Here is a 27239-nt window from a genome sequence, read left to right on the forward strand (position 1 = left end):
CTTAGTCAACGACGTACTTTACTTATCACAAGTAAATAAACATATCTTCCACGCAGGGAAGAAAATACAGACTCACACGTCAATGACAACAAAACAACGAACAATCACGCACAACACCATGAGAGAACTAGAGGGTAAAATAGGGAAACAAATTAACGTATATTGGAACCAGGTGTGTGCAATAAAGATAAAACAAATAGAACACAGAAACATAGATCGGTGGCAGCTAATACTCCAGTGACGACGAACGCCGAAGCCTGCCCGAGCAAGGAGGAGGAGCAGCCTCGGCTGAATTCGTGACAAGCGGTCTGTGTCTTCCTGACTGGTGATAAATATGCTTCTCTGCATCTCTGCTAAAGCCTGGGTAAAAGATTGAAAGGAATGTGAGTCTTATTCAGTGCATTTAGTTATTGCTTTCTTTTCTAAAGTCTACCAACCTAGCCAGCAGGCAAGCCAGCTAAGATAGACAAGCTAGCTACTCTAACTTGATAGCCTGAAATGGCTTCTTGGTAGCTAGTTATGAGGTTGGGAGGTTGGGAACCTATCTGGGCTAGCTAAATCCAACTTCATCAAATCCTAGGTGGCTAGTAGTATTACAGAGAAACAACAACAACAAAAATTACGTACAAAAAAGTATTCTTTTTTTTTTAACAGGACCAATCCGAGGGGGGAACGTGCCCCTGTGCCCCATATGGTGATGTTGGTGATGACTAAAAATGGCTGCTCAGTGCAAAATGTTTTATTGTGCTACCAGTTTTAAAACTTCAAGTGATAGTTCGTTGAGCCTGTTTCAATTACTAGACATGCATTTGAATCTGTTCTTGAAGTAAAAAAGGGCATTTCTGATTTGGGCAGCATCCGATGAGGAGTAGCGGAACTTGGCGTAGGCCTTCTCACTGTCCGACTTGCCCCATGGCAACTTGATCTTAGATGCATGGTTTACGATGATGTCATCACAGGAACCGATGTGGAGGATCCCCAGCCCGTCGATGAAGAACTCTATGAGGATGCAATAAAAGCTTTTTAAAATTAGATCACAAAAGGAATGTCTTGTTTTCTTGTTGCAGACTTTCAGTGACATCAGCCACAACTTATGTTCTCAGTCTAGAAGGATGTGACTTATTAAATCAAATCAAATTGTATTTGTCACATGCTTCGTAAACAACAGGTGTAGACTAAAAGTGAAATGCTTACTTATGGGCCCTTCCCAACAATGCAGAAAAGAACACTGAGTAACAATATACTGTACATGGGGCACCAGTACCAAGTACGAGGGGGGTACGAGGTAATTGAAGTAGATATGTACATATTGGTAGGGGTAAAGTTTACTAGGCAACAGGATAGATAATAAACAGTAGCAGTGCCTTCAGAAAGTATTCACAACCCTTGACTTTTTCCACATTTTGTTGTGTTACAAAGTGGGAAAAAATGTATTTACAGTAATTGTAATTTTTTTGGTCAAAGATCTACACAAAATACTCTGTAATGTCAAAGTGGAAGAAACATTTGTGACTCGTTTCAGGAAACTAGCGTACGTCGTACGTCTCTACTTCACAGGAGAGCCATTTGAACGTAAACTTAAAAAAAAAATCAAAATGCATTAAGTGCCTTCTGGAACATGTGAACTTTCATGTGCCTTAATAACAAACTTGTATGCCATCTGTAAATACAAATAAAATTGTTAAATTATGAGCATAGTTGGTTTAGCCACAGAAAAAGACAGCAACCTTCCCGCTAGCCATGATTGGCTAAGATAATGAGTGGACTGGACATGCCGAGAGAGGACTTTGGATTGGTCTGCCATGTAGCACGCTTCTGTCTATTTGAGCTGGTCAGTATGTGTAGTTAATCCTGTCTAAGGCTTTTTAACAAATATATTGCGTAGTAGAACTCCATAAGTGTTGCTCTCCACTTTCTGGACGACAGAGTTTTGAAATCAGTGGAATTATGATAGCTAAGGAGATGGAGAAAACACCTGTCTCCGGATTACATCTTCAAACTAAGGGCAACCATGGCATCTGGGAGAGAGGGAGAAGCGTCCATCCATGTATACTGGTAAGATAGTCTAGCAAAATTTTCAGATATTACATGTTTCTAATTTTGTAAGAAAGTATTTTTCATTTCAAGTTAAAGTGTACTGTTAGCTAGCTAGCTAACGTTAGCTGGCTGGCTTGCTAGCTAACGTTACATGTATGATCTGTGTAGTAATATTATTCGTATCTCAGAGCCATTTGCTTTGCTAGTTATAGCCTAATGTTAGCTAGCTAACATTGAACCTGGTTGGTTAGCTACCTGCAGATTCATGCAGGGTAGTAACGTCATGCATTGGGATTTTGGTTCATTGTTTAGCTAGCTAGCTAGCTAGCTACATGTCTTAACAATAGACTCTAGCTATGCAAGTAACCATTTCAATAGAATGTTAATGATGTCACTGCGACAACTGTTGATAAACGTCGCTGGTAATTTCGCTCTGGCTATCTACTCCGATTTCAGAGCACTCTCATCTGAATGTGCCAGAGTGCAGAATAACTGACGAATTTACGAACGCTCAACACCCGTTGAATATGGACGGTGTCAGTAAACGTTGGCAAAAAAGCGTAAATTGTTGCCAGCAGCAGAGTTGCAGTCACCAACGCTCTGGATAACATAAAAACAACCTAACCAGCTCTGCAAGGACGAGTAAAATAATCAGAGAGAGCTGTCTCTCATTTGTAGCTAGCCAACGTTAGCCAGTTAGCTTGGGTGCTTGACTGCTGTTGTTAGGACAGAACGCTCAGATCAACCCTTAATGAGATGGGTGGGGCTAAAGCTTAAGAGGTGAATGATGCTGAATGGGTATAGACAAAGAAGAGGTCTCCAGTAGGTTTACCAAAACATTCAAAGGCCATTTCCTCAAAAGTGATGTTACAAGTTTATCAACTTTCAAAGCAGAATTACTTTCCCATTGTTCCTCAACTGTAGTGTATGATATACTGTACCATTTTCTAGCTCCAATGTAAATAACACAATTTCAACATTTTTTACATTTGTTAAAAAAAATAGATATATAAATAAATATATAATTAGATAATGATTTAATTTCCCCGAGTCAACACATTTCAGAATCACCTTTGGCAGCGATTACAGCTGTGAGTCTTTCTGGGTAATTCTCTAAGAGCTTTCCACACCTGGATTGAGCAATATTTTCCCATTATTATTTTCAAAATTCATCAAGCTCTGTGAAATTGGTAATTGCTAGATAACCATTTTCCGGTCTTGCCATAGATTCTCAAGAAGATTTAAGTAAAAACTGTAACTCGGCCACTCAGGAATATTCACTGTCTATTTGGTAAGAAACTTCAGTGTAGATTTGGCCTTGTGTTTTAGTTCATTGTCCTGCTGAAAGGTGAATTCATCTCCCAGTGTCTGTTGGAAAGCAGACTGAACCTGGTTTTCCTCTAGGATTTTGCCTGTGCTTAGCTCCATCCAGTTTCATTTTTATCCTGAAAAACCCCCCAGTCCTTAACGATTACAAGCATACCCATAACATGATGCAGCCACCACTATACTTGAAAATATGGAACTCAGTAATGTGTTGTATTGGAGTTGCCAAAACATAATACTTTGTATTCAGGACAAAATGTCACAAACGTTGAGAGACGGGTCAGACCAAGGTGCAGCGTGAAAAGCGTACATGTTTATTTAACTCAATAAACATAAACAAAACAATAAACAACGTAACGTGAAGTCCTCAGGCTATACACATACAAGTCTAACACGGAAACAAGATCCCACAACTAAGGTAGGCAAACAGGCTACTTAAGTATGATCCCCAATCAGAGACAACGAGCGACAGCTGTCTCTGATTGGGAATCACACCCGGCCAAATATAGACACACAACCTAGAACTGAAACATAGAAATAGACTAACTAGAACGTAAACATAGAATATAGAACATAGAAACTCACGCCCTGACCAAACCAACTAAAGACAACAGACCTCTCACGGCCAGGGCGTGACAGTACCCCCCCTCCCAAAGGTGCGTACTCCGGTTGCACCAACCTGACTCATTAGGGGAGGGTCCGAGTGGACTTTCAGCCATGGAGGTGGATCCGGCTCCGGCCGTGACGACCTCTTCCTCTCTGCCTCCCCGTTGCGCCCCTGGTCTGGTCTGGACCTCGGCGCGATGCTTCCCCTCTCCTTCCTCCCACGATGCACCAAGCCCTGTCTGGACCCTGGTGTGGGAGACCCCGAACCTGGAGAGGTGCTGACGTCTGGACCTGGATCGGCAATCAACCCCACGATGCGCCAAGCCCTGTCTGGACCCTGGTGTGGGAGACCCCAAACCTGGAGACTTCTGGGTCTGGAGTGGAGCCGCTGACCGGAGCTGAACTGGACCCCGGTGGAGCGGACTGCTCTGACTCCGGAGTGGAGCCGCTGACCGGAGCTGAACTGGACCCCGGTGGAGCGGACTGCTCTGACTCCAGAGTGGAGCCGCTGACCGGAGCTGGACTGGGCACCGGTGGAGCGGACTGCTCTGGCTCTGGAGTGGAGCAGCTGACCGTTGCTGGACCATGCACCGGTGGAACAGGCCGGGCCGGACTGGGGACACGCACAACTGGTCTGGTGCAAGGAGCAGGAACGGGCCGGGCCGGACTGGAGACACGCACCACAGGTCTGGTGCGAGGAGCAGGAACGGGCCGGGCCGGACTGGGGACACGCACCACAGGTCTGGTACGAGGAGCAGGAATGGCCGGGCCGGACTGGAGACCCGCACTACAGGTCTGGTGCGAGGAGCAGGTACGGGCCGGGCCGGACTGGGAACATGCACCACAGGTCTCGTGCGAGGAGCAGGAACAGGCCGGGCCGGACTGGAAACACGCACCACTGGTTTGGTGCGAGTAGCAGGCACGGGCTGTGCCGGACTGGATACACGCACCACTGGTCTGGTGCGGGGAGTAGGTACGGGGCGTACCGGGCTAGCGACACGCACCACTGGTTTGGTGCGGGGAGCAGGTACGGGCCGTACCGGACTGGATACACGCACCACAGGTTTGGTGCGGGGAGTAGGCACGGGGCTTACCAGACTGGATACACGCACCACTGGTTTGGTGCAGGGAGCAGATACGGGGAGTACCAGGCTGGCGACACACACCACTGGTTTGGTGCGGGGAGCAGGTACGGGCCGTACTGGACTGGATACACGCACCAGTGATTTGGTGCGAGGAGCAGGCACAGGCCGTGCCGGACTGGATACACACACCACTGGTTTGGTGCGAGGAGCTGGCATGGGCCGTACCGGACTGGATACGCGCACCACTGGTTTGTTGCGGGGAGCAGGTATGGGGCGTACCGAGCTGGCGACAGGCACCACTGGTTTGGTGCGAGGAGCTGTTACGGGCCGTACCGAACTGGACTTCTCTGGCTCCGGAGTGGAGCAGCTGACCGGAGCTGGACTGGACCCCGGTGGAGCGGACTGCTCTGGCTCCGGAGTGGAGACGCTGACCGAAGCAGGACTGGACCCCGGTGGAGCAGACTGCTCTGGCTCCGGAGTGGAGCAACCAACCAGAGCTGGATCAGGCACCGGTGGAGCGGATTGCTCTGGCTCCAGAGTGGAGACGCTGACCGGAGCTGGATCAGGCACCGGTGGAGCGGATGGCTCTGGCTCCGGAGTGAAGCAAACTTCCGCACCTGTATCCATCCCCATTTCTGTAGCAGGACTAAATGCCGTGCCCAGCCTGGGCACCAACGCAGAGGAAAATTCCAGCCCTGTAGTTGGGCTGGTTGCCGGCCCCAGACTGGGCACCGACACGCTAAAGTGCTCCCTGCAGGGGACCGTCGCTGGAGGTCGGGTGAATTGTGTGGTTGGAGGAGGTGTAGAAACGCCACCTCTCTCCCATCGCTCCAATCTTTTTTATTTTCTTTTTTTTTTCACCTTTATTTAACCAGGTAAGCCAGTTGAGAACAGGTTCTCATTTACAACTGCGACCTGGCCAAGATAAAGCAAAGTAGTGCAATAAAAACAACACAGAGTTACATATGGGGTAAAAAACATAAAGTCAGAAATACAACAGAAAATATATATACAGTGTGTGCAAATGTAGCAAGTTATGGAGGTAAGGCAATAAATAGGCTATAGTGCAGAATAATTACAATAGTATTAACACTGGAATGCTAGATGTGCAAGAGATTATGTGCAAATAGAGATACTGGGGTGCAAAAGAGCAAAATAAATAACAATATAGGGATGAGGTAGTTGGGTGGGCTAATTTCAGATGGGCTGTGTACAGGTGCAGTGATCGGTAAGGTGCTCTGACAACTGATGCTTAAAGTTATTGAGGGAGATAAGAGTCTCCAGCTTCAGAGATTTTTGCAATTCGTTCCAGTCATTGGCAGCAGAGAACTGGAAGGAATGGCGGCCAAAGGAGGTGTTGGCTTTGGGAATGACCAGTGAGATATACCTGCTGGAGCGCAGACTACGGGTGGGTGCTGCTATGGTGACCAATGAGCTAAGATAAGGCGGGGATTTGCCTAGCAGTGATTTATAGATGGCCTGGAGCCAGTGGGTTTGACGACGAACATGTAGTGAGGACCAGCCAACAAGAGCGTACAGGTCACAGTGGTGGGTAGTGTATGGGGCTTTGGAGACAAAACGGATGGCACTGTGATAGACTACATCCAATTTGCTGAGTAGAGTGTTGGAGGCTATTTTGTAAATGACATCGCCGAAGTCAAGGATCGGTAGGATAGTCAGTTTTACGAGGGCATGTTTGGCAGCATGAGTGAAGGAGGCTTTGTTGCGAAATAGGAAGCTGATTCTAGATTTAACTTTGGATTGGAGATTCTTTATGTGAGTCTGGAAGTTGAGTTTACAGTCTAACCAGACACCTAGGTATTTGTAGTTGTCCACATACTCTAGGTCAGACCCGTCGAGAGTGGTGATTCTAGTCGGGTGGGCGGGTGCCAGCAGCGTTCGATTGAAAAGCATGCATTTAGTTTTACTACTCCCCACGCGCTCCATTGCACTGCTGAGAGCCTGGATCCTACTCGCCTGCCGTTGGATACGTTCCTCCAAAGATTTGGACGGACCGACTGTACCTGCTGACTCCATTTTAGGTGCGTGTTCCTGTCCTGGTACGGGCCGTGCCGGACTGGGAACACGCACTACTGGCTTGGTGCGAGAAGCAGGCACAGGACATACCGGGCTGGGAACTGGCGTTGGATATGTACGATTGTTCCAGTCCCTCTCTCTCCACGCCCAATCCTCCTCCAGTGAGGACTCCTCCGGGAGCCCCCACGAGTTAGGGAACAGAAACTCATCGTCGTCGTCATCCTCCGACTCCTCAGTGTAAAACTGTTCCCATTCCTGTTCCCATGGTCTTAGGGACTCCACCGGGTGCAGTGGTCGGGGCTCCTCTCTCTCTCGATCCGCAGGTCTTGGAGGACCTCTAAAATAGCGGCCTCCTCCTCACTAGTCAGCCCTTTCCCGGCCTCCTGCTGCCTCGTCGTCCACCTCGTGAGCCCCCCCTCAACATTTTCTTGGGGCTGCTTCTTGGGCTTCCTCTTCGGCCGGCTTCGTTGATGTCGCTGTTGATCCTCTCCTACCCGGGCTTCCTCCTTCATTGCCTTACTGTAACGGACGGCCTCCTCCTCTGTGATTTTCCCCCAACCGAGGAGGACATCTACCAACGTAGCCTCCTGTTGAGTACCAGGCGTTTGCTCCTTCTGGACACGCTGCTTGGTCCTTTTGTGGTGGGATCTTCTGTCACGAACGTTGAGAGACGGGTCAGACCAAGGTGCAGCGTGAATAGCGTACATGTTTATTTAACTCAATAAACATAAACAAAACAAGAAACAACGTAACATGAAGTCCTCAGGCTATACACATACAAGCCTAACACGGAAACAAGATCCCACAACTAAGGTAGGCACAGGCTACTTAAGTATGATCCCCAATCAGAGACAACGAGTGACAGAATATAGAACATAGAAACTCATGCCCTGACCAAACCAACTAAAGACAACAGGCCTCTCATGGCCAGGGCGTGAAACAAAAACTAAATTGCTTTGCCACATTTGTTTTTGCAGTATTACTTTAGTGCCATGTTGCAAACAGGATGCATGTTTTGAAATATTTGTATTCTGTACAGGCTTCCTTCTTTTTACTCTGTCAAGCAGTTTTCCTTCCTCTTTGGCAACTGAGTTATGCAACTTATGTGATTTGTTAAGCACATTTTCACTCCTGAAACGTATTATTTGTTACTTGCCATAACAAAAGGGGTTGATCACTTATTGACTCAATACATTTTAGCAGTGGTGTAAAGTACTTAAGTAAAAATACTTTAAAGTACTACTTAAGTAGTTTTTGGGGGTATCTGTACTTTACCTTTTATATTTTTGACAACTTTTACTTTACTACATTCCTAAAGAAAATATTGTACTTTTTACTCCATACATTTTCCTTTACAACTAAAAATACTTGTTACATTTTGAATGCTTAGCAGGACAGGAAAATTGTCAAATTCACCCACTTATCAAGAGAACACGTGGTCATCCTTACTGCCACTGGCCTGGTGGACTCGCTAAACACAAATGCATCTTTTGTAAATAATGTCTGAGTGTTGGAGTGTGCCCCTGGCTATCCGTACATTTTTTAAACAAGAAAATGGTGCCGTCTGCTTTGCTTAATATACAGAATTTTTTATGATTTATACTTTTACTTTTGATACTTAAGTATATTTAAAACCAAATACTTTCAGACTTTTACTCAAGTAGTATTTTACTGGCTGACTTTCACTTTTACTTGAGTAACTTTCTATTAAGGTATCTATACTTTTACTCAAGTATGACAATTGGGTACGTTTTCCACCACTGCATTATAGCTTTTAATTTTTTATTAATTTAGAAAATGTTCTACAAACAAATTCCACTTTGACATTATGGGGTATTGTGTATAGATCAGTGACACAAAATCGCAATTCAGGCTGTAACACAATATAATGTGGAACAAGTATCCTATTTTGTTGCCTTACAACCTGGAATTAAAATTGAGCTTTGCAGCTCCTTCAGGGTTATCTTTGGTCTCTTTGTTGCCTCTCTGATTAATGCCCTCCTTGCCTGGTCCGTGAGTTTTGGTGGGTGGCCCTCTCTTGGCAGGTTTGTTGTGGTGCCATATTCTTTAAAATTTTTTATAATGGATTTAAATGGTGCTCCATGGGATGTTCAAAGTTTCTGATATTTTTTTATAACCCAATCCTGATCTGTACTTCTCCACAACTTTGTCCCTGACCTGTTTGGAGAGCTCCTTGGTCTTCATGGTGCCGCTTGCATGGTGGTGCCCCTTGCTTAGTGGTGTTGCAGACTCTGGAGCCTTTCAGAACTGGTGTATATATACTGAGATCATGTGACAGATCATGTGACACTTAGATTGCACACAGGTGGACTTTATTTAACTAATTATGTGACTTCTGAAGGTAATTGGTTGCACAATATCTTATTTAGGGGCTTCATAGCAAAGGGGGTGAATACATATGCACACACCACTTTTCCGTTATTTATTTTTTAAATTTCACTTCACCAATTTGGACTATTTTGTGTATGTCCATTACATGAAATCCAAATAAAAATCCATTTAAATTACAGGTTCTGTAATACAACAAAATAGGAAAAACGCCAAGGGGGATGAATACTTTTGCAAGGCACTGTAGTAGTTTTATGGCTTGGGGATAGAACCTGTTCAGGGTCCTGCTGGTTCCAGACTTGGTGCATTGCTACCGCTTGCCGTGCGGTAGCAGAGAGAAAAGTCTATGACTTGGGTGTCTGGAGCCTTTTACAATTTTTAGGGCCTTCTTCTGACACTGCCTGATAAAGAGGTCCTGGATGGCAGGGAGCTCGACCCCAGTGATGTACTCCCTGTTCACCCATGACTGCGTGGCCACGCACGACTCCAACACCATCATCAAGTTTGCTGATGACACGACTATGGTAGGCCTGCTCACTGGCGACGATGAGACAGCCTACAGGGAGAAGTTCAGTGACCTGGCAGTATGGGGCCGGAACAACAACCTCTTCCTCAACGTCAATAAGACCAAGGAGCTGATCCAAATCGACGGGGCTGCATTGGAGCAGGTCGATAGCTTCAAGTTCCTCTGTGTCCAAATCATTAAGAACTTAAAATGGTCCACACACGCGCAGTCATGAAGAAGGCTCAACAGAGCCTCTTCCCCCTTTTGATGATCTGAGGGCTCATGCCAAATATTTTCAGCTTCCTGAGGGGGAAGAGGTGTTGTCGTGCCTTCTTCACGACTGTGTTGGTGTGTGTGTGGACCATGTTAATTCATTAGTATTGGGGACACTGAGGAACATGAAGCTCTCGACCCGCTCCACTACAGCCCTGTCGATGTGGATTGGGGTGTGCTCTGCCCTCCTTTTCCTGTAGTCCAAAATCAGCTCCTTTGTCTTGCTAACATTGAGGGAGAGGTTGTTGTCCTTGCACCACACTGCCAGTTCACTGACCTCCTCTCTATAGGTGGTTTCATCGTCGTCGGTGATCAGGCCTAACACCGTCGTGTTGTCAGCAAATGTAATGATGGTGTTGGAGTTGTGCGTGACCACGCAGTCGTGGGTGAACAGGGAGTACAGGAGGGGACAAAGCACACACCCCTGAGGGGTATCCACCTACAGTAAAGTATGTAGGTCTTTTGATGCTCCTTTGGTTTGTGTTACCATAATTAAAATAAAAGCAATATTTTGATCACAAATAAGGAAAACCTCTGGGCTCTAGTGATGAGACAAAGACACTCACCAAGATGAGCCACGTGATTCAGACGAGGATCGAATCCAACCTGCTGCACCTTGTCTGTCCTCCCCATGAAGAAGTTGATAACAGCGTCGGCTAGGACACAGTTAGGAAAGCCCTGGATGGCATGATGGTATCCGTTTCTGATGTGTATACAGTCCCCCTCCTCACCCCCTTCCTCCACTGAGATGGTGTGGCGGAAAGTAGCAGTGTAGCCTGTAGCTTCTCTCACAGCACCACCCACCTAGGGTAACAGACACAAAAGGAACAAAATGAGTGGGAGGGACTACATGTAATAATATACACTACCAGTCAAAAGTTTGGACACACCTACTCATTCCCGGATTTTTCTTTATTTTTACTATTTTCTACAATAGTGAAGACATATGGAATCATGTAGTAACCAAAAAAGTGTTAAACAAATCTAAATATATTTTAGATTTTAGATTATTCAAAGTAGCCACCCTTTGCCTTGATGACAGCTTTGCACACTCTTGGCATTCTCTCAACCAGCTTCATGAGGAAGTCACCTGGAATGCATTTCAAATAACAGGTGTGCCTTGTTAAAAGTAAATTTGTGGAATTTATTTCCTTCTTAATGCGTTTGAGCCAATCAGTTGTGTTGTGACAAGGTAGAGGGGTATACAGAAGATAGCTCTATTTGGTATAAGACCAAGTCCATATTATGGCAAGAACAGCTCAAATAAGCAAAGAGAAACGACAGTCCATCATTACTTTAAGGCATGAAGGTCAGTCAATCCAGAAAATTTCAAGAACTTTTAAAGTTTATTCAAGTCCAGTCGCAAAAACCATTAAGTGCTATGATGAAACTGGCTCTCATGAGGACTGCCACAGGAAAGGAAGACCCAGAGTTACCTCTGCTGCAGAGGATAAGTTCATTAGAGTTAACTGCACCTCAGATTGCAGCCCAAATAAATGCTTCATAGAGTTCAAGTAACAGATACATCTCAAAATCAACTGTTCAGAGGAGACCATGTGAATCAGGCCTTCATGGTCGAACTGCTGCAAAGAAAACACTACTAAAGGACACCAATAAGAAGAAGAGACTTGCTTGAGCCAAGAAACACAAGCAATGGACATTAGACCGGTGGAAATCTGTCCTTTGGTCTGAGGAGTCCAAATTTGAGATTTTTGGTTCCAACTGCCATGTCTTTGTGAGACGCAAAGAAGTTGAACCAGCATGGCTACCACAGCATTCTGCAGCGATACGCCATCCCATCTGGTTTGCGCTTAGTCCCACTATCATTTGTTTTTCAACAGGACAATGACCCAAACACACCTCCAGGCTGTGTAAGGGCTATTTAACCAAGAAGGAGAGTGAGGGAGTGCTGCATCAGATGACCTGGCCTCCACACAGGGGCGGTGTGTTCATTAGGGCGATATGGGCGACGCACTGCCAAACGGGAAAAGGAAGGGATTTTTTTTCTAATCAATTATATCACGGCAACAGTAGTTTTCAGTGTTCTAATCTAGACGTCTGATCTGCCACTAAATGTCCAATCAGGCTAAAGTCGTGCTTCAAATGGCCCCGCCCGTTTTGGGGCGATTTCAGTCAGGTTGAAAATCGCCCCAGAAGTCTCTCAGACTCTCATGTAAAATCTTTTTTTTTTCAAATATCAGAGCTTTCAATACAATCTCTATGGGTTCCGGGAGGGCTTGCACTTACGCGCTTTCGTCATACGTAACATAACCATGAACATAACTAAGAAAAGAGCGGGTAGCAGCGTCAATCAATTCACGTACTACTGTGAAGATGGCTAGCGTTCAGTGCAACTCGATTGTCTCTTTGAAAGAAGTTCATTTTTGTCGGCGAACAAATCAAGATAAATTGGCAACGAAACAATTAGGACCTCCCAGACCAAATTTAATAATTCAACAGGTTTCTACTAAAGGGGGAAAGTCCTACACCCGAGGATTTTCCAAAAATTGGTACGAACGAAAAACCTGGCTAGCAGGCTGCGATGTAGCTAATGCAGTCTTCTGCTACCCCTGCTTACTCTTTCACCCTGAAGGCGGCACGGCAGACAGCACCGCTTGGACAGCGACTGGTGTAACGGACATGCACCATCTTTCAGAAAAGATTAAGAAACATGAGCTGTCAAAGACCCACATGGATAGCTGTTTGAGATTGTCTGCTTTGGGGAGAGTGAACATTGCCACTCAACTGGATGAGGGATACAGGCTAGCTGTCCGCCGCCACAACGATGAGGTTAGCAAGAACCACATCCACATCCTCAGCCGGCTAATCCAGTGTGTGAAGTTTTGCGGAGTGTTTGAGTTAGCTTTGCGAGGCAAAGATGAAACTGAGGGCTCCACCAACCCTGGTATTTTTCTTGGACTTGTCAACTTTGTGGCACAATTAGATGAGGTGTTTGATGACCATCTTAAAAATGCTAAAGTTTTCAAGGGCACATCAAAGACCATTCAAAACGAGCTACTGGAGTGTATGCTAGCGGTCATGAGGGAACATATTGTGGAGGAGGTGAAGTCGGCGAACTTCGTAGCTATCCAAGCTGACGAGACCACGGACGTTTCTACACAGACACAGCTGGTGCTTGTGCTGAGGTACATAGATAGCAAGAAGATTTTATTTTTTTCCTGGGGCTTTTTCACAAAATCATGCCCCACGTCGACATTCTGTACCAGAAGCTACAGAAGAAGGACATCGATGCTGTCTTCATCAAACGTGCCCTTGACAGCTTCACAAGCAGTGTGCAGGCCATAAGGTAAGATTAAACAATATCATTCGATCTTTCTCAAAGCAGAGCTTTATTTGAAAATGTATGCATGAAAGGAGACATCATCATATTTACAAATCTATACAATTGGCCAGAATATGGTTGTTCATTTTTACAAAGCCATACAGATAGCTGTGTTTACCTTTTCTAGAAATTATTTTCAAATTCTGTTTTCAGGCAAAATGTCTATCACTGTTCATTTTCACAAATCTATACAAGAGGGCAGAATATGGAAGTCTATAAAAATGTCTTATTATCAATAACTTGCATCAATGTTTTCAGTAGCCTCTATCAAAAGCTCCTGCTTGCTTGTTGTGAATTATGCTCAGGTGCACATATTTCCAATTCAACCATGAGGCCTTTTTGAAGCAAGTAATGTGTATATCAGTATTGACTTATATGCTGCCCCTGTCTTCATGTTGTTGCTGGACATATCTTTTTTTAAATGTGTGTAGGTCACCTAAATCATCAGAAAAATTGCCCCCCCTGAGAATTTTTTCAGGAGCCGCCACTGCCTCCACAATCACTTGACCTCAACCCAATTGAGATGGTTTGGGATGAGTTGGACCGCAGAGTGAAGGAAAAGCAGCCAACAAGTGCTCAGCATACAGTGGGGAGAACAAGTATTTGATACACTGCCGATTTTGCAGGTTTTCCTACTTACAAAGCATGTAGACTGTCTGTAATCCAGAAAATCACATTGTATGATTTTTAAGTAATTAATTTGCATTTTATTGCATGACATAAGTATTTGATACATCAGAAAAGCAGAATTAATATTTGGTACAGAAACCTTTGTTTGCAATTACAGAGATCATACGTTTCCTGTAGGTCTTGACCAGGTTTGCACACACTGCAGCAGGGATTTTGGCCCACTCCTCCATACAGACCTTCTCCAGATCCTTCAGGTTTTGGGGCTGTCGCTGGGCAATACGGACTTTCAGCTCCTCCAAAGATGTTCTATTGGGTTCAGGTCTGGAGACTGGCTAGGCCACTCCAGGACCTTGAGATGCTTCTTACGGAGCCACTCCTTAGTTGCCCTGGCTGTGTGTTTTGGGTCGTTGTCATGCTGGAAGACCCAGCCACGACCCATCTTCAATGCTCTTACTGAGGGAAGGAGGTTGTTGGCCAAGATCTCGCGATACATGGCCCCATCCATCCTCCCCTCAATACGGTGCAGTCGTCCTGTCCCCTTTGCAGAAAAGCATCCCCAAAGAATGATGTTTCCACCTCCATGCTTCACGGTTGGGATGGTGTTCTTGGGGTTGTACTCATCCTTCTTCTTCCTCCAAACACGGCGAGTGGAGTTTAGACCAAAAAGCTCTATTTTTGTCTCATCAGACCACATGACCTTCTCCCATTCCTCCTCTGGATCATCCAGATGGTCATTGGCAAACTTCAGACGGGCTTGGACATGCGCTGGCTTGAGCAGGGGGACCTTGCGTGCACTGCAGGATTTTAATCCATGACGGCATAGTGTGTTACTAATAGTTTTCTTTGAGACTGTGGTCCCAGATCTCTTCAGGTCATTGACCAGGTCCTGCCGTGTAGTTCTGGGCTGATCCCTCACCTTCCTCATGATCATTGATGCCCCACGAGGTGAGATCTTGCATGGAGCCCCAGACCGAGGGTGATTGACCGTCATCTTGAACTTCTTCCATTTTCTAATAATTGCGCCAACAGTTGTTGCCTTCTCACCAATCTGCTTGCCTATTGTCCTGTAGCCCATCCCAGCCTTGTGCAGGGCTACAATTTTATCCCTGATGTCCTTACACAGCTCTCTGGTCTTGGCCATTGTGGAGAGGTTGGAGTCTGTTTGATTGAGTGTGTGGACAGGTGTCTTTTATACAGGTAACGAGTTCAAACAGGTGCAGTTAATACAGGTAATGAGTGGAGAACAGGAGGGCTTCTTAAAGAAAAACGAACAGGTCTGTGAGAGCTGGGATTCTTACTGGTTACTTATGTCATGCAATAAAATGCAAATGAATTACTTAAAAAACATACAATGTGATTTTCTGGAGTTTTGTTTTAGATTCCGTCTCTCACAGTTGAAGTGTACCTATGATAAAAATGACAGACCTCTACATGCTTTGTAAGTAGGAAAAGCTGCAAAATCAGCAGTGTACCAAATACTTGTTCTCCCCACTGTATGTGGGAACTCCTTCAAGACTGTTGGAAAAGCATTCCTCATGAAGCTGGTTGAGAGAATGCCAAGAGTGTGCAAAGCTGTCATGAAGGCAAAGGGTGGCTACTTTGAAGAATCTAAAATCTAAAATATATTTTGATTTGGGGAGTTTCTCCCATTCCTCTCTGCAGATCCTCTCAAGCTCTGTCAGGTTGGATGGGAAGCGTTGCTGCACAACTATTTTCAAGTCTCTCCAGAAATGTTCCATCAGGTTCAAGTCCGGGCTCTGGCTGGGCCACTCAAGGACATTCAGAGACTTGTCCCAAAGCCACTCCTGTGTTGTCTTGGCTGTGTGCTTAGGGTCGTTGTCCTGTTGGATGGTGATCCTTCGCCAGAGTCTGAGGTCCTTGAACGCTCTGGAGCAGGTTTTCATCAAGGATCTCTCTGTACTTTGCTCCGTTCATCTTTGCCTCGATCCTGACTAATCCCCCTGCCACTGAAAAATATCCCCACAGCATGCTTCACCGTAGGGATGGTGCCAGGTTTCCTCCAGATGTGACGCTTAGCATTCAGACCAAAGAGTTCAATCTTGGTTTCATCAGACAAGATCATCTTTTTTTTCATGGTCTGAGAGTCTTTAGGTGCCTTTTAGCAAACTCCAAGCGGGCTGTCATGTGCCTTTTAATGAGAAGTGGCTTCTGTCTGGCCACTCTACCATAAATGCCTGATTGGTGGAGTGCTGCAGAGATGGTTGTCCTTCTGGAAGGTTCTCCCATCTCCACAGAGGAACTCTAGAGCTCTGTCAGAGTGACCATCGGGTTCTTGTTCACCTGCCTGACCAAGGCCCTTCTCCCCCGATTGCTCAGTTTGGCCGGGCGGCCAGCTCTAGGAAGAGTATTGGTGTCCATTTAAGAATGATGGAGGGCATTGTGTTCTTGGTGACCTTCAATGCTGCAAAAACATGTGGTACCCTTCCCCAGATTTGTGCCTCCTCACAAATACGAACAATTTGTTCGACCTCATGGCTTGGTCAACTGTGGGAGCTTATATAGACAGATGTGTGCCTTTCCGAATCATGTCCAGTCAATTGAATTTACCACAGGTGGACTCCAATCAAGTTGTAGAAACATCTCAAGGATGATCAATGGAACAGGATGCACCTGAGCTCAATTTTGAGTCTCATAGCAAAGGGTCTGAATACTTATGTAAATAAGGTATATACAGTGAGGGAAAAAAGTATTTGATCCCCTGCTGATTTTGTACATTTGCCCACTGACAAAGACATGATCAGTCTATAATTTTAATGGTAGGTTTATTTGAACAGTGAGAGACAGAATAACAACAACAAAAATCCAGAAAAACGCATGTCAAAAATGTTATAAATTGATTTGCATTTTAATGAGGGAAATAAATATTTGACCCCTCTGCAAAACATGACTTAGTACTTGGTGGCAAAACCCTTGTTGGCAATCACAGAGGTCAGACGTTTCTTGTAGTTGGCCACCAGGTTTGCACACATCTCAGGAGGGATATTGTCCCACTCCTCTTTGCAGATCTTCTCCAAGTCATTAAGGTTTCGAGCCTAATGTTTGGCAACTCGAACCTTCAGCTCCCACCACAGATGTTCTATGGGATTAAGGTCTGGAGACTGGCTAGGCCACTCCAGGACCTTAATGTGCTTCTTCTTGAGCCACTCCTTTGTTGCCTTGGCCGTGTGTTTTGGGTCATTGTCATGCTGGAATACCCATCCATGACCCATTTTCAATGCCCTGGCTGAGGGAAGGTGGTTCTCACCCAAGATTTGATGGTATATGGCCCCGTCCATCGTCCCTTTGATGCGGTGAAGTTGTCCTGTTCCCTTAGCAGAAAAACACCCCCAAAGCATAATGTTTCCTCCTCCATGTTTGACGGTGGGGATGGTGTTCTTGGGGTCATAGGCAGCATTCCTCCTCCTCCAAACACGGCGAGTTGAGTTGATGCCAAAGAGCTCGATTTTGGTCTCATCTGACCACAACACTTGCGGGCGCTGCAGGATTTCAGTCCTTCACGGCGTAGTGTGTTACCAATTGTTATCTTGGTGACTATGGTCCCAGCTGCCTTGAGATCATTGACAAGATCCTCCCGTGTAGTTCTGGGCTGATTCCTCACCGTTCTCATGATCATTGCAACTCCACGAGGTGAGAACTTGCATGGAGCCCCAGGCCGAGGGAGATTGACAGGTCTTTTGTGTTTCTTCCATTTGCGAATAATCGCACCAACTGTTGTCACCTTCTCACCAAGCTGCTTGGCGATGGTCTTGTAGCCCATTCCAGCCTTGTGTAGGTCTACAATCTTGTCCCTGACATCCTTGGAGAGCTCTTTGGTCTTGGCCATGGTGGAGAGTTTGGAATCTGATTGATTGATTGCTTCTGTGGACAGGTGTCTTTTATACAGGTAACAAGATGAGATTAGGAGCACTCCCTTTAAGAGTGTGCTCCTAATCTCAGCTCGTTACCTGTATAAAAGACACCTGGGAGCCAGAAATCTTTCTGATTGAGAGGGGGTCAAATACTTATTTCCCTCATTAAAATGCAAATCAATTTATAACATTTTTGACATGCGTTTTTCTGGATTTTTTTGTTGTTTTTCTGTCTCTCACTGTTCAAATAAACCTACCATTAAAATTATAGACTGATCATTTCTTTGTCAGTGGGCAAATGTACAAAATCAGCAGGGGATCAAATACTTTTTTCCCTCACTGTACATGTCAATATGACTTTCACTTTGAGAACTCAGTTCCCATGCGTCCTCCCTCAATTCCACCCCAGGTTCTACTATGATTCTAAACCGATTCTACCCTCATTCTAATCGTTCCTCTCAGAGAGGCCTCGCCCTCATCACTCACCAGGTCCAGGTCTATGCGCACACACACACACACACACACACACACACACACACACACACACACACACACACATACACACACACACACCATGTCCAGGGTGGTCTTCTCCAGGACCTCCACCATCTTCTCCAGCCTGGTGTTGGAGGTGAAGAGGAAGTCATCGTCCACCCACAGCACGTACTTGGTAGTCACCTGGGAGACAGCCAGATTCCTCCCTGCAAACCAACCCTGCATGGAGGTGGACAGACAGGACAAATACTTAATTAACAATTTGGCGATAGCCGAATGTTTGATAGCCAAGGTGATCTTAAATCCTGGACATGGAGACCCTCAGAGTATCAGGAGGGAATCACAAGTAAATTAAATACTGGGCTGGAACAAAAGCACAACTTGTGGGTCCCCCAAGACCAGGACTGAAGAAGACTGTGATGAAACAGGAGCAACACTTGACTTACCAAAATTAAGCTTTCTTACCTTCCCAAACGGCATAATGTACTGTTCAATGTGTGGACCCGTCACTGGCTGGGGGTGCTCGTTGTCATCTGCTATAACTATGGAGACTGTGGGGTAGAACTGCCGTATGCTGTCAATCAGATCCTGCAGTTTGTCATAACGCAGAAATGTCTTGGTAGCTATGGTGACAAGTGAGCTTATGTTGTATTCTGAGGAAAAAGGAAAGGCGTATTCGTACCCAAATATTAATATTCATACTTATACTTAACTTCAGTGACCTTCACAATACAGAAATCATCCCCCATATGATGCCAAATGCATCATTAAGTGATGATTTCTGTATTTTGAAAGTTATTGATTGCTGACAAGCAAAAAAATTTGGGACTATGTCAACAATGGACTAATGAAACAAATACCAAAATATAGTTTTTGGGTGGAATGGGCCAAAATAGCTTTTTTAGCAAGATTTTAGCTAGGACTGTCTGTGAGTGGTCTGAGTGGGGAGGGGAAAACTGAACACTAGCTGTTATTGTCAGAGAGGTTTGGAACTCTTTTAACCAATTTACTGCATGGTGATGTCACCATGGAAAGCCAAAACTCCTAGAAGGTCTTGTGTAGATTGCATTTTCAACCAGAAACTATCAGGAAATAACACTGAGCAAATTTGTTCACACTTTTACAGTGTTAGTTTCATCCGCTGTTAAACAATTTCATATAAAACACAGGAAAAACTGCATTTTGACTTCACGGGGCCTTTAACAACATTGCAACATTTAGGTCCTCGGATCTGTACAGTGGTCAAATTCCAAATAAACAACATGCATACCTCCAGTGGAAGCTGAGTGATAGAGTTTAGGAATAACAGCATGTCCAACCTTTATGGTAAAAACTGACTGGTGTCCATCAGTCTCAAATTGCACTGGAATAGAACAGAGAAACACATTTCATCACTCTAATATCTTGTGTATATCACAGTACAGTATAGTTAATTTCATTAAATATTAAAACTACCATAAAACTAAACAAAAAACAGTCTGCCTCTGTGCTAACATCTCTTTTTCACAAACAGCTAAATTAACTTAGAATTGCTCTCCAGAGTCCAAGTCTCGTTCAGCAAACAAGTTGTAATCTGTAACATGGAATGTCAAATTCCAGTACCCAATGCTTTTTCTCCAGGTGCGGCATGTTCTCTTGCCTAAACACGGACTGTGATTTATAGTGTAGATTATAGTGTAGACTAGTTGTGTGCCTCTCCCTGGGCGTGACACGTTTATAAAGATCTCTGTATTGATGTACTGAAGTAAAAATTCCCAGGCAGGTGGGCATAGAGTAGCCTGAAATCCTGTAAAGGTTCAGCTAATATTTGAATCCATATACTACTCAGTGTTTAGCGTGACAGGGAGTGGCAAGGAATGATAATGAAGACTTGGGGGATTGAGAACAGCGTAGAAGACATATTTCCTTTTTTTCGCTGTAACTAAATGGACAGTAAAGTTGCATTGTATTGTATAGTATTGTAAACAGACTTGGCATACAGATCCTGTACAGTTGCAGGCACTAAAAAGTTGATTTTCAAAACCCTGTAATGCGGTATCAGAACTCAGGACTAGACACACACAGAGGGGCTGACCCACCTGTGTCAGCAGTCCTGGGGTGGAACCGGGTGTTGGTGTAGGTGACAAACTGTAGTTGTCTGTTCAGAGTGGAGAGGTGTCTACTGGACAGAGTCATGTTCATCTCTCCCTGTCCTCTAACTGAGACCCCGTCTACGGTGGCTGACACATCAAATGTCCCCAGGGTAGCAGTAAGAGTCACCTATAGGAGATGAGAGGGAGGATTCTATTCAATTCAAATAACTTCAAACAATGGCCACATAATGACTGTAGATATAATTTATGTTAAACATGATTCAACATTTAACATTTTAGTCATTTAGCAGGCACTCTTATCCAGAGCGATTTACAGTTTAAGTGCCTTGCTCAAGGGCACATAGACAACGACCTTTCGGTTACTGGCCAGACAATCTAACTGCTAGACTACCTGCCACTACAACACATGTATACTGAACAAAAATCGAAACGCAACATGTAAAGTGTTGGTCCCAAGCTGAAATAAAAGATCCCAGAAATGTTCCATATGCACAAAAGTCTTCTCTTTCAAATTAGCATTTTATCGATATCAATTTGAATGCACAGAGATACCGTGATAAGATCCTGAGGCACATTGTCGTGCCATTCATCCACCGCCATTACCTCATGTTTCAGAAAATGTCCCAGTTCTTCCATTGCCTGCATACTCACCCAACATGATGATAGATTAATTATTAATGACTAATTCTTACACCCTGAAACTGTGTGAAATGTGTTAGAATGTGTGAGTGTAGGACCAGTAAAGACTATGACATTGAGCTACTATTTAGCAATGTGAGTAAGAGTTAGACCAGACAACAAAGGACAAGGAGAACTGTCTACAGACAACTGAGAAACCAAGATAAAGGGGCCTCCCAATTTAGGGAGGAGAGAAACAGTTAGGCTTTTTATGGAGTATGCAGGATATTGTGAGGACGGCGATAACTAAGGAATGCATATGTGTGTGTGTGTATGTATGTGTGTGTGTATGCATGTGTGTGTGTATGTATGTGTGTGTGTGTGTGTGTGTGTGTCTGTGTACTGATGGTCAGGAGAGCAGTTTTAAAGTGGAAAACTACAGCCCGCCTTAAGAGGGGAGGGATTTTTGTATGACGTGTGAGTATAAAAGATGGACTCTGAAATTGTGATGGCAGAATTCTCAATGAATAAATCTCTGACTATGCAGACCGGGACTCTGTCCGTTTCTTGATTTTGGGAGACGCACAGAGACACTGAAATAGTTTGTTAAATAATTCACATAACACATGATGTCACCCATTGAGCATGTTTGGGATGCACAACAGCATGTTCCAGTTCCCGCCAATATCCAGCAACTTCGCACAGCCTTTTAAGACAAGTCGGACAACATTCCACAGGCCACAATCAACAGCCTAATCAACTCTATGCAATGGAGATGTGTCGCGCTGCATGAGGCAAATGGTGGTCAGACCAGATACTGACTGGTTTTCTATTCTGTTTGAAATGGTTGCATGTTGCTTTTATATTTTTGTTCAATGTAGTATTATAAATGGAGATAAACTTACTGTATGAAGTTGTCTATGCTTTTCTTTCAGACCCAACCCTTAAAAAAGATAAGAGAATTTCATCTTCAGTAATAAGGTCAGGTTAGTTTTGTTTTTAACTGTTCTACGGTTATGGTTGGGGCAAAGGTGATATTTACAACAAAGCTGCAAAAATCCCTTCTGCCCAGAGTGTAAATCTTTTCAGTGGAATAACTACTTTGTTTAGTCCTACCAGGGATAACGATAGTCTTGAGAGGGCGAACCTCCACCCCCTGGGTAGGGTACTGCAGGGGACTGTTGGCTTCTGCTATAACAAGGAGGTCTGCGGGACTCTGGTACCTGCAGCCAACATGGAGAATTAGACAGACTAGAAATAAGCGCAAGCTAAAGTATGATGGTGTAATGTACTTTTTTATTTTTATTTTATTTTAACAGGAAGACATGTTGAGACCTAGGTCTCTTTTACAAATGAACCCTGTATATAGCACTGCAAAGCACAGCACAACACTTCATTGTACTGTACAGTTACCTCTGCTGGAAGCTGTTGTACTCCTGCTGCCTGTGACTCTTCACCTGGGCTAGCTCTTTCTCCTGGAAGGCTGTGTGGAAGTCATCCTGGGTCCAGACACGGGGGAACAGCACTTGAGCAAAGGGCAGGTCTATGGCAGGCTTCCTATCTGCCACACACACACACCCATTCAGTGCCAGATGCCTGAAGGAGATGAATGAAGAGAGCAAGGGACAAGTTGTGGACAGGTGGCAAGAGTGTGCAACAAAATAAGCACTATTAGTGCAATGGAAACCATGCAGGTTCATTTGATTGAGTCGAATCAGGAAGTAGTTCAACATTTTAAAAGCAATGAGGAAAATTGTAATTGGACCTGGAATTTCAGTTTGCTTTGAATTGACCGAATTGAAATGGGATTGCAACTATATATTAACCACCTATAATCGATTAACTAAGTAACTAAGTTATATAATTTAAAAAATCCCCATCAAAATCCATCAGTTTTAACTAGAGATATCTGGTTTTTGTTTTTTGCATTGGATGCGTCTCTTAAATGTTTAAATGTACTGCAGGGATTCAGGAATACCATTTGTCCATATTAACTCACCCTGCCACACTTTCCTTCAGGACATATGGGATATTGTCAGAACTATTCGGGACATCTTGCAGCCTATCATTCAGAACCTTCTGTGCCTTGTAGCTCTGACCTGGTCCCACATCAACAGTGGTGGTGGCCCTTCCAGTCCAGTAGTGGAGGAGGACGTACAGTAGCAGTGCAGATAAAATGACAAGGCATGTTTTCTTCTGAACGAGGCAGCGCATCACGGACACAGTCAGACACAGATCGATGTGACTAAAGGGCAGATCGGACCAATAAGACACTAGTCAGTCGTGTTTCAGACCTGGGTTCAAATACATGTGTATTTTATTATTTGTTATTGAAATACTTATTTTCTATGCATTTGAGTATTTTCAAATAATGTGGCTCTAAACCACTACTTCTATTGGAAGTATTTGAAAGTATTTTCAAATAACTTCCTATAATGGCCTTCTACTTGAAAATATTTTCAAATACATTCTTTCAAATACCAAAACAGACAATTTGTCTATTTTCAAATACATGCTAATACTTTAAGTGTATTTCCAAATAGGCCTACATTCCAGTATTCAACTACTTGTGTTTAAAAATATATAATAATAATAATAATAATAATAATAATAATAATAATAATAATAATATTTACTTCCTAAGGCTACTATGTTACACTTGTTTCACATGATTTGATATTGGTTTGACATTCCGTTTTTTTCTTCATATATACAGAAACAGGATGTAGCTAACATTCCACTCCTTGTACTCCTTGTCATATGCATAAGATGTTTAGCGTGACAGGAGTGGCAAGGAGTGGCATGATAGATAAACAGACTGGTGCCCATACCTATGAGCGTTCTGGCTCAAGGCCACTTACTTAAGTGCTTAGTTAGAGCTTAGCCTAAATACTGTTTTACCTGCATGTGCCCACTCTGTTCAATTAATTTGCTATTATATTCTAACAGCTTGACTGAATAAAGATCTGTGGATTACACAGACATTTCCTTCTCAGAAATAAACTGTCACTGGTGTTGTCACTTCTAATGGAAAGGGGTCATAATCTTTTACAGGGAATGATAGTATGTGAAATGACATACATGCTATGAAAAGTTACATTACGATTCAAATGACAGCTGTGTAGTAGTCTATTACAAATAACAAATCTAGTTTGTATAGTGGACTAGAAGACATTGTGTACGCACCCAATATAACACTTGAATGTAGGCCTATCTACACACACACACTAGCGCGGGTATAGCAATATATTACCGTAATACTCATGACGGCATGAAGGCATAATGGAACAAAACATGCAATTTCATCTTATTGTAACAAGTGTCGTTTTCAATTTTTTAATAACTGGTCATATTTAGTTGATCAAATGTTAATCAAGTTAAAAAGGGAAAAATAAGTCATACCTTACAGTGTGACAGGAGAGAAAGATCTTTGTTCAATATCGCCTCAATAACCACGTTTCCATCCAGTTTTTATGCGAGTAAAGTCATCCCATATATAGTTTAAACATGACGGCTGCAGCTGTGTTGGAAACAAGAAGTTTCCGTACAATTTTATACATGCAGTCTGATCATTTGTTCGTTCGAAATGGTGAGATCTTTTACGATCCGTAAAATTCATTATGCAACAAATGGCGGCAGAAACGCCTTTATGCGCTAATATTGAAGTGAAATTTGAGTCACGCTATGATATGTTGTGTGGTCCTCCCACTACGACTTGGGAAACCATACAGTTTATTAAGCTACAGATTAAATAATTTATAATGAACTTCACAGGGTGTTGAAAGTACACGGTGATCTTGATGCTCCTTTCCAATAGCCTAAACATCGAGGTTCTGATTCTGGTGACATGATAATCGATGCTTGACTACTTTGACAAATATAAAATATTCTCGCTCTTATCCATAATAATGTCTTAATGTAGATCAGCCTGCCCGTACTGTATCTACCAGCTGTTGGCTAGAGCGCACATGCACATTTCTTCACATTTCTTATTTAGCGCAACAGATTTTGTGAAAAAACAATCTATAGAGTTGAAAATGCGATGGAAACACATTGAACGTCGCAAAAAGGAATGGAAATATGTAAAGTAGCCTAGTCTAGTAGGCTAAAGTGTTAGCATCGAATAGGCATACATTTCGAAAATGTAGATTCAGTAAAAACGTACCTGTCAAAATTGTTTCATTTAGCGCGCTGATGTCCTTATCACAGTTTGAGGTGCGTGCACTTTCAGGTTTAGGCCTAGTTGTAGGCGATCTGTTGAAAGTCATCCTGCCACTGCTTGACTGAATAAAGATATGTGGATTACGCAGACATTTTCTTCTCAGAAATAATGACACTTGACATTAACAGTCACTAATATTTGTTGTATCAGAAATAAACTGTCACTGGTGTTGTCACTTCTAATGGAAAGGGGTCATAATCTTTTACAGGGAATGACAGTATGTGAAATGACATATATGCTATGACATTGGCGGTGTCAAAGTGACATTACGATTCAAATGACAGCTGTGTAGTAGTCTATTACAAATAACAAATCTAGTTTGTATAGTGGACTAGAAGACATTGTGTACGCACCCAATATAACACTTGAATGTAGGCCTATCTACACACACACAAGCGCGGGTATAGCAATGTATTACCGTAATACTCATGACGACATGAAGGCATAATGGAACAAAACATGCAATTTCATCTTATTGTAACAAGAATCGTTTTCAATGTTTAAATAACTGGTCAAATTTAGTTGATCAAATGTTAATCAAGTTAAAAAGGGAAAAATAAATCATACCTTACAGTGTGACAGGAGAGAAAGATATTTGTTCAATATCGCCTCAATAACCACGTTTCCATCCAGTTTTTATGCGAGTAAAGTCATACCATATATAACCACGTTTCCATCCAGTTTTTATGCGAGTAAAGTCATACCATATATAGTTTTAAACATGACGGCTGCAGCTGTGTTGGAAACAAGAAGTTTCGGTACAATTTTATACATGCAGTCTGATCATTTGTTCGTTCGAAATGGTGAGATCTTTTACTATCCGTAAAATTCATTATGCAACAAATGGCTGCAGAAACGACATTATGCGCAAATATTGATATAATAACTATAATATCGAAGTGAAATTTTAGTCACGCTATGATATGTTGTGTGGTCCTCCCAATACGACTTGGGAAACCATGCCGTTTATTAAGCAACAGATTAAATAATTTATAATGAACTTCACAGGGTGTTGAATGTGCACGGTGATCTTGATGCTCACTAGACGGTGAGTAGGTTCCTATGGACCGCCTTGATATCCACTATAAAATCCGATAGCACGAGCTGTATTCTTACACCTAAATTGTCTATCCCTGGACTTTTAGCATCTGAACAGACTAGCAGACAGAGGGCCATTCTAGCAGACTGGGACATACTGTTAATGATTTATTCAGGAGTGCTATTGGCCCTCATACTAGGCCTACATTCACTTTATGATAGCATATTATGTAGCCTGGTCTATGTTTAACTAACATTCCACTCCTTGTACTCCGTGTGCCAAAGATGTTTAGCATGACAAGGAGTGGCAAGATACTACTGTATAGCTAAACAGACTAGTACCCAGAATGGTTTATTGTACATTACTTTGTACAAGGATTTGTTAAAAATGTTTTAATTCCATTCTGAAAACAGCCAACTCAGAATGGCATGCTATGAAACATTTAATTTGAGAGAGAGCATTTACCTTAATGATAATCATATTAATAATGATAATAATAATTGATTGCATATATAGTGCTTTTTTATCCGGTCTCGAATTGCTTACCTGCTAATTCACATTTGTAGGTCACATTTGTATTGTTCCCTTTTCCTCTTACATTTACATTTATATTTTAGTCATTTAACAGACGCTCTTATCCAGAGCGACTTACAGTTAGACAATATTTGACTTTCACTCAGTAAAAGATTTTGGAACTTTATAGGTTCTATAG

The 27239-nt window shown here is 43.4% G+C and overlaps 1 protein-coding gene across 8 annotated transcripts; it reads right to left on the reverse strand.

Annotated features, from left to right (window-relative positions):
* Positions 1 to 26647, reverse strand: LOC311147861 (beta-1,4 N-acetylgalactosaminyltransferase 1-like). 8 transcript variants are annotated; one of them, XM_084184681.1, is made up of 14 exons: positions 26531 to 26646; positions 26056 to 26222; positions 25432 to 25549; positions 24669 to 24786; positions 23266 to 23511; positions 22680 to 22862; positions 22383 to 22489; positions 22172 to 22209; positions 20634 to 20814; positions 19826 to 19918; positions 19021 to 19208; positions 18634 to 18774; positions 10785 to 11022; positions 1 to 999 (listed from the first exon to the last, which is right to left on the reverse strand). In XM_084184681.1, exons 5-14 carry the CDS (start codon positions 23478 to 23480, stop codon positions 791 to 793), a joined length of 1593 nt encoding a protein of 530 aa, XP_084040807.1. In that variant the 5' UTR covers positions 23481 to 23511; positions 24669 to 24786; positions 25432 to 25549; positions 26056 to 26222; positions 26531 to 26646; the 3' UTR covers positions 1 to 790. The 8 variants fall into 8 exon arrangements, with proteins under 8 accessions (XP_084040807.1, XP_084040810.1, XP_084040805.1 ...); XM_084184684.1 differs by having other exon boundaries at positions 24674 to 24786; positions 26056 to 26647; XM_084184679.1 differs by having other exon boundaries at positions 26056 to 26646.
* Positions 26648 to 27239: the final 592 nt, after the last annotated feature.

This window comes from Coregonus lavaretus (assembly GCF_964263955.1).
Source record: "Coregonus lavaretus genome assembly, chromosome: 20".
Classification (NCBI taxonomy): Eukaryota; Metazoa; Chordata; class Actinopteri; order Salmoniformes; family Salmonidae; genus Coregonus; species Coregonus lavaretus.

Excerpts from the sequence above, each read along its gene's own strand:
- LOC311147861 (XM_084184686.1), bottom strand. The coding sequence starts at position 23,480 with ATGCGCTGCCTCGTTCAGAAGAAAACATGCCTTGTCATTTTATCTGCA. Across the intron at positions 19,209-19,825 it reads TCACTCAGCTTCCACTGGAG|AATACAACATAAGCTCACTT; the intron begins GTATGCATGTTG and ends CTTTTTCCTCAG. Across the intron at positions 1,000-10,784 it reads GAATCACGTGGCTCATCTTG|AGTTCTTCATCGACGGGCTG; the intron begins GTGAGTGTCTTT and ends GCATCCTCATAG.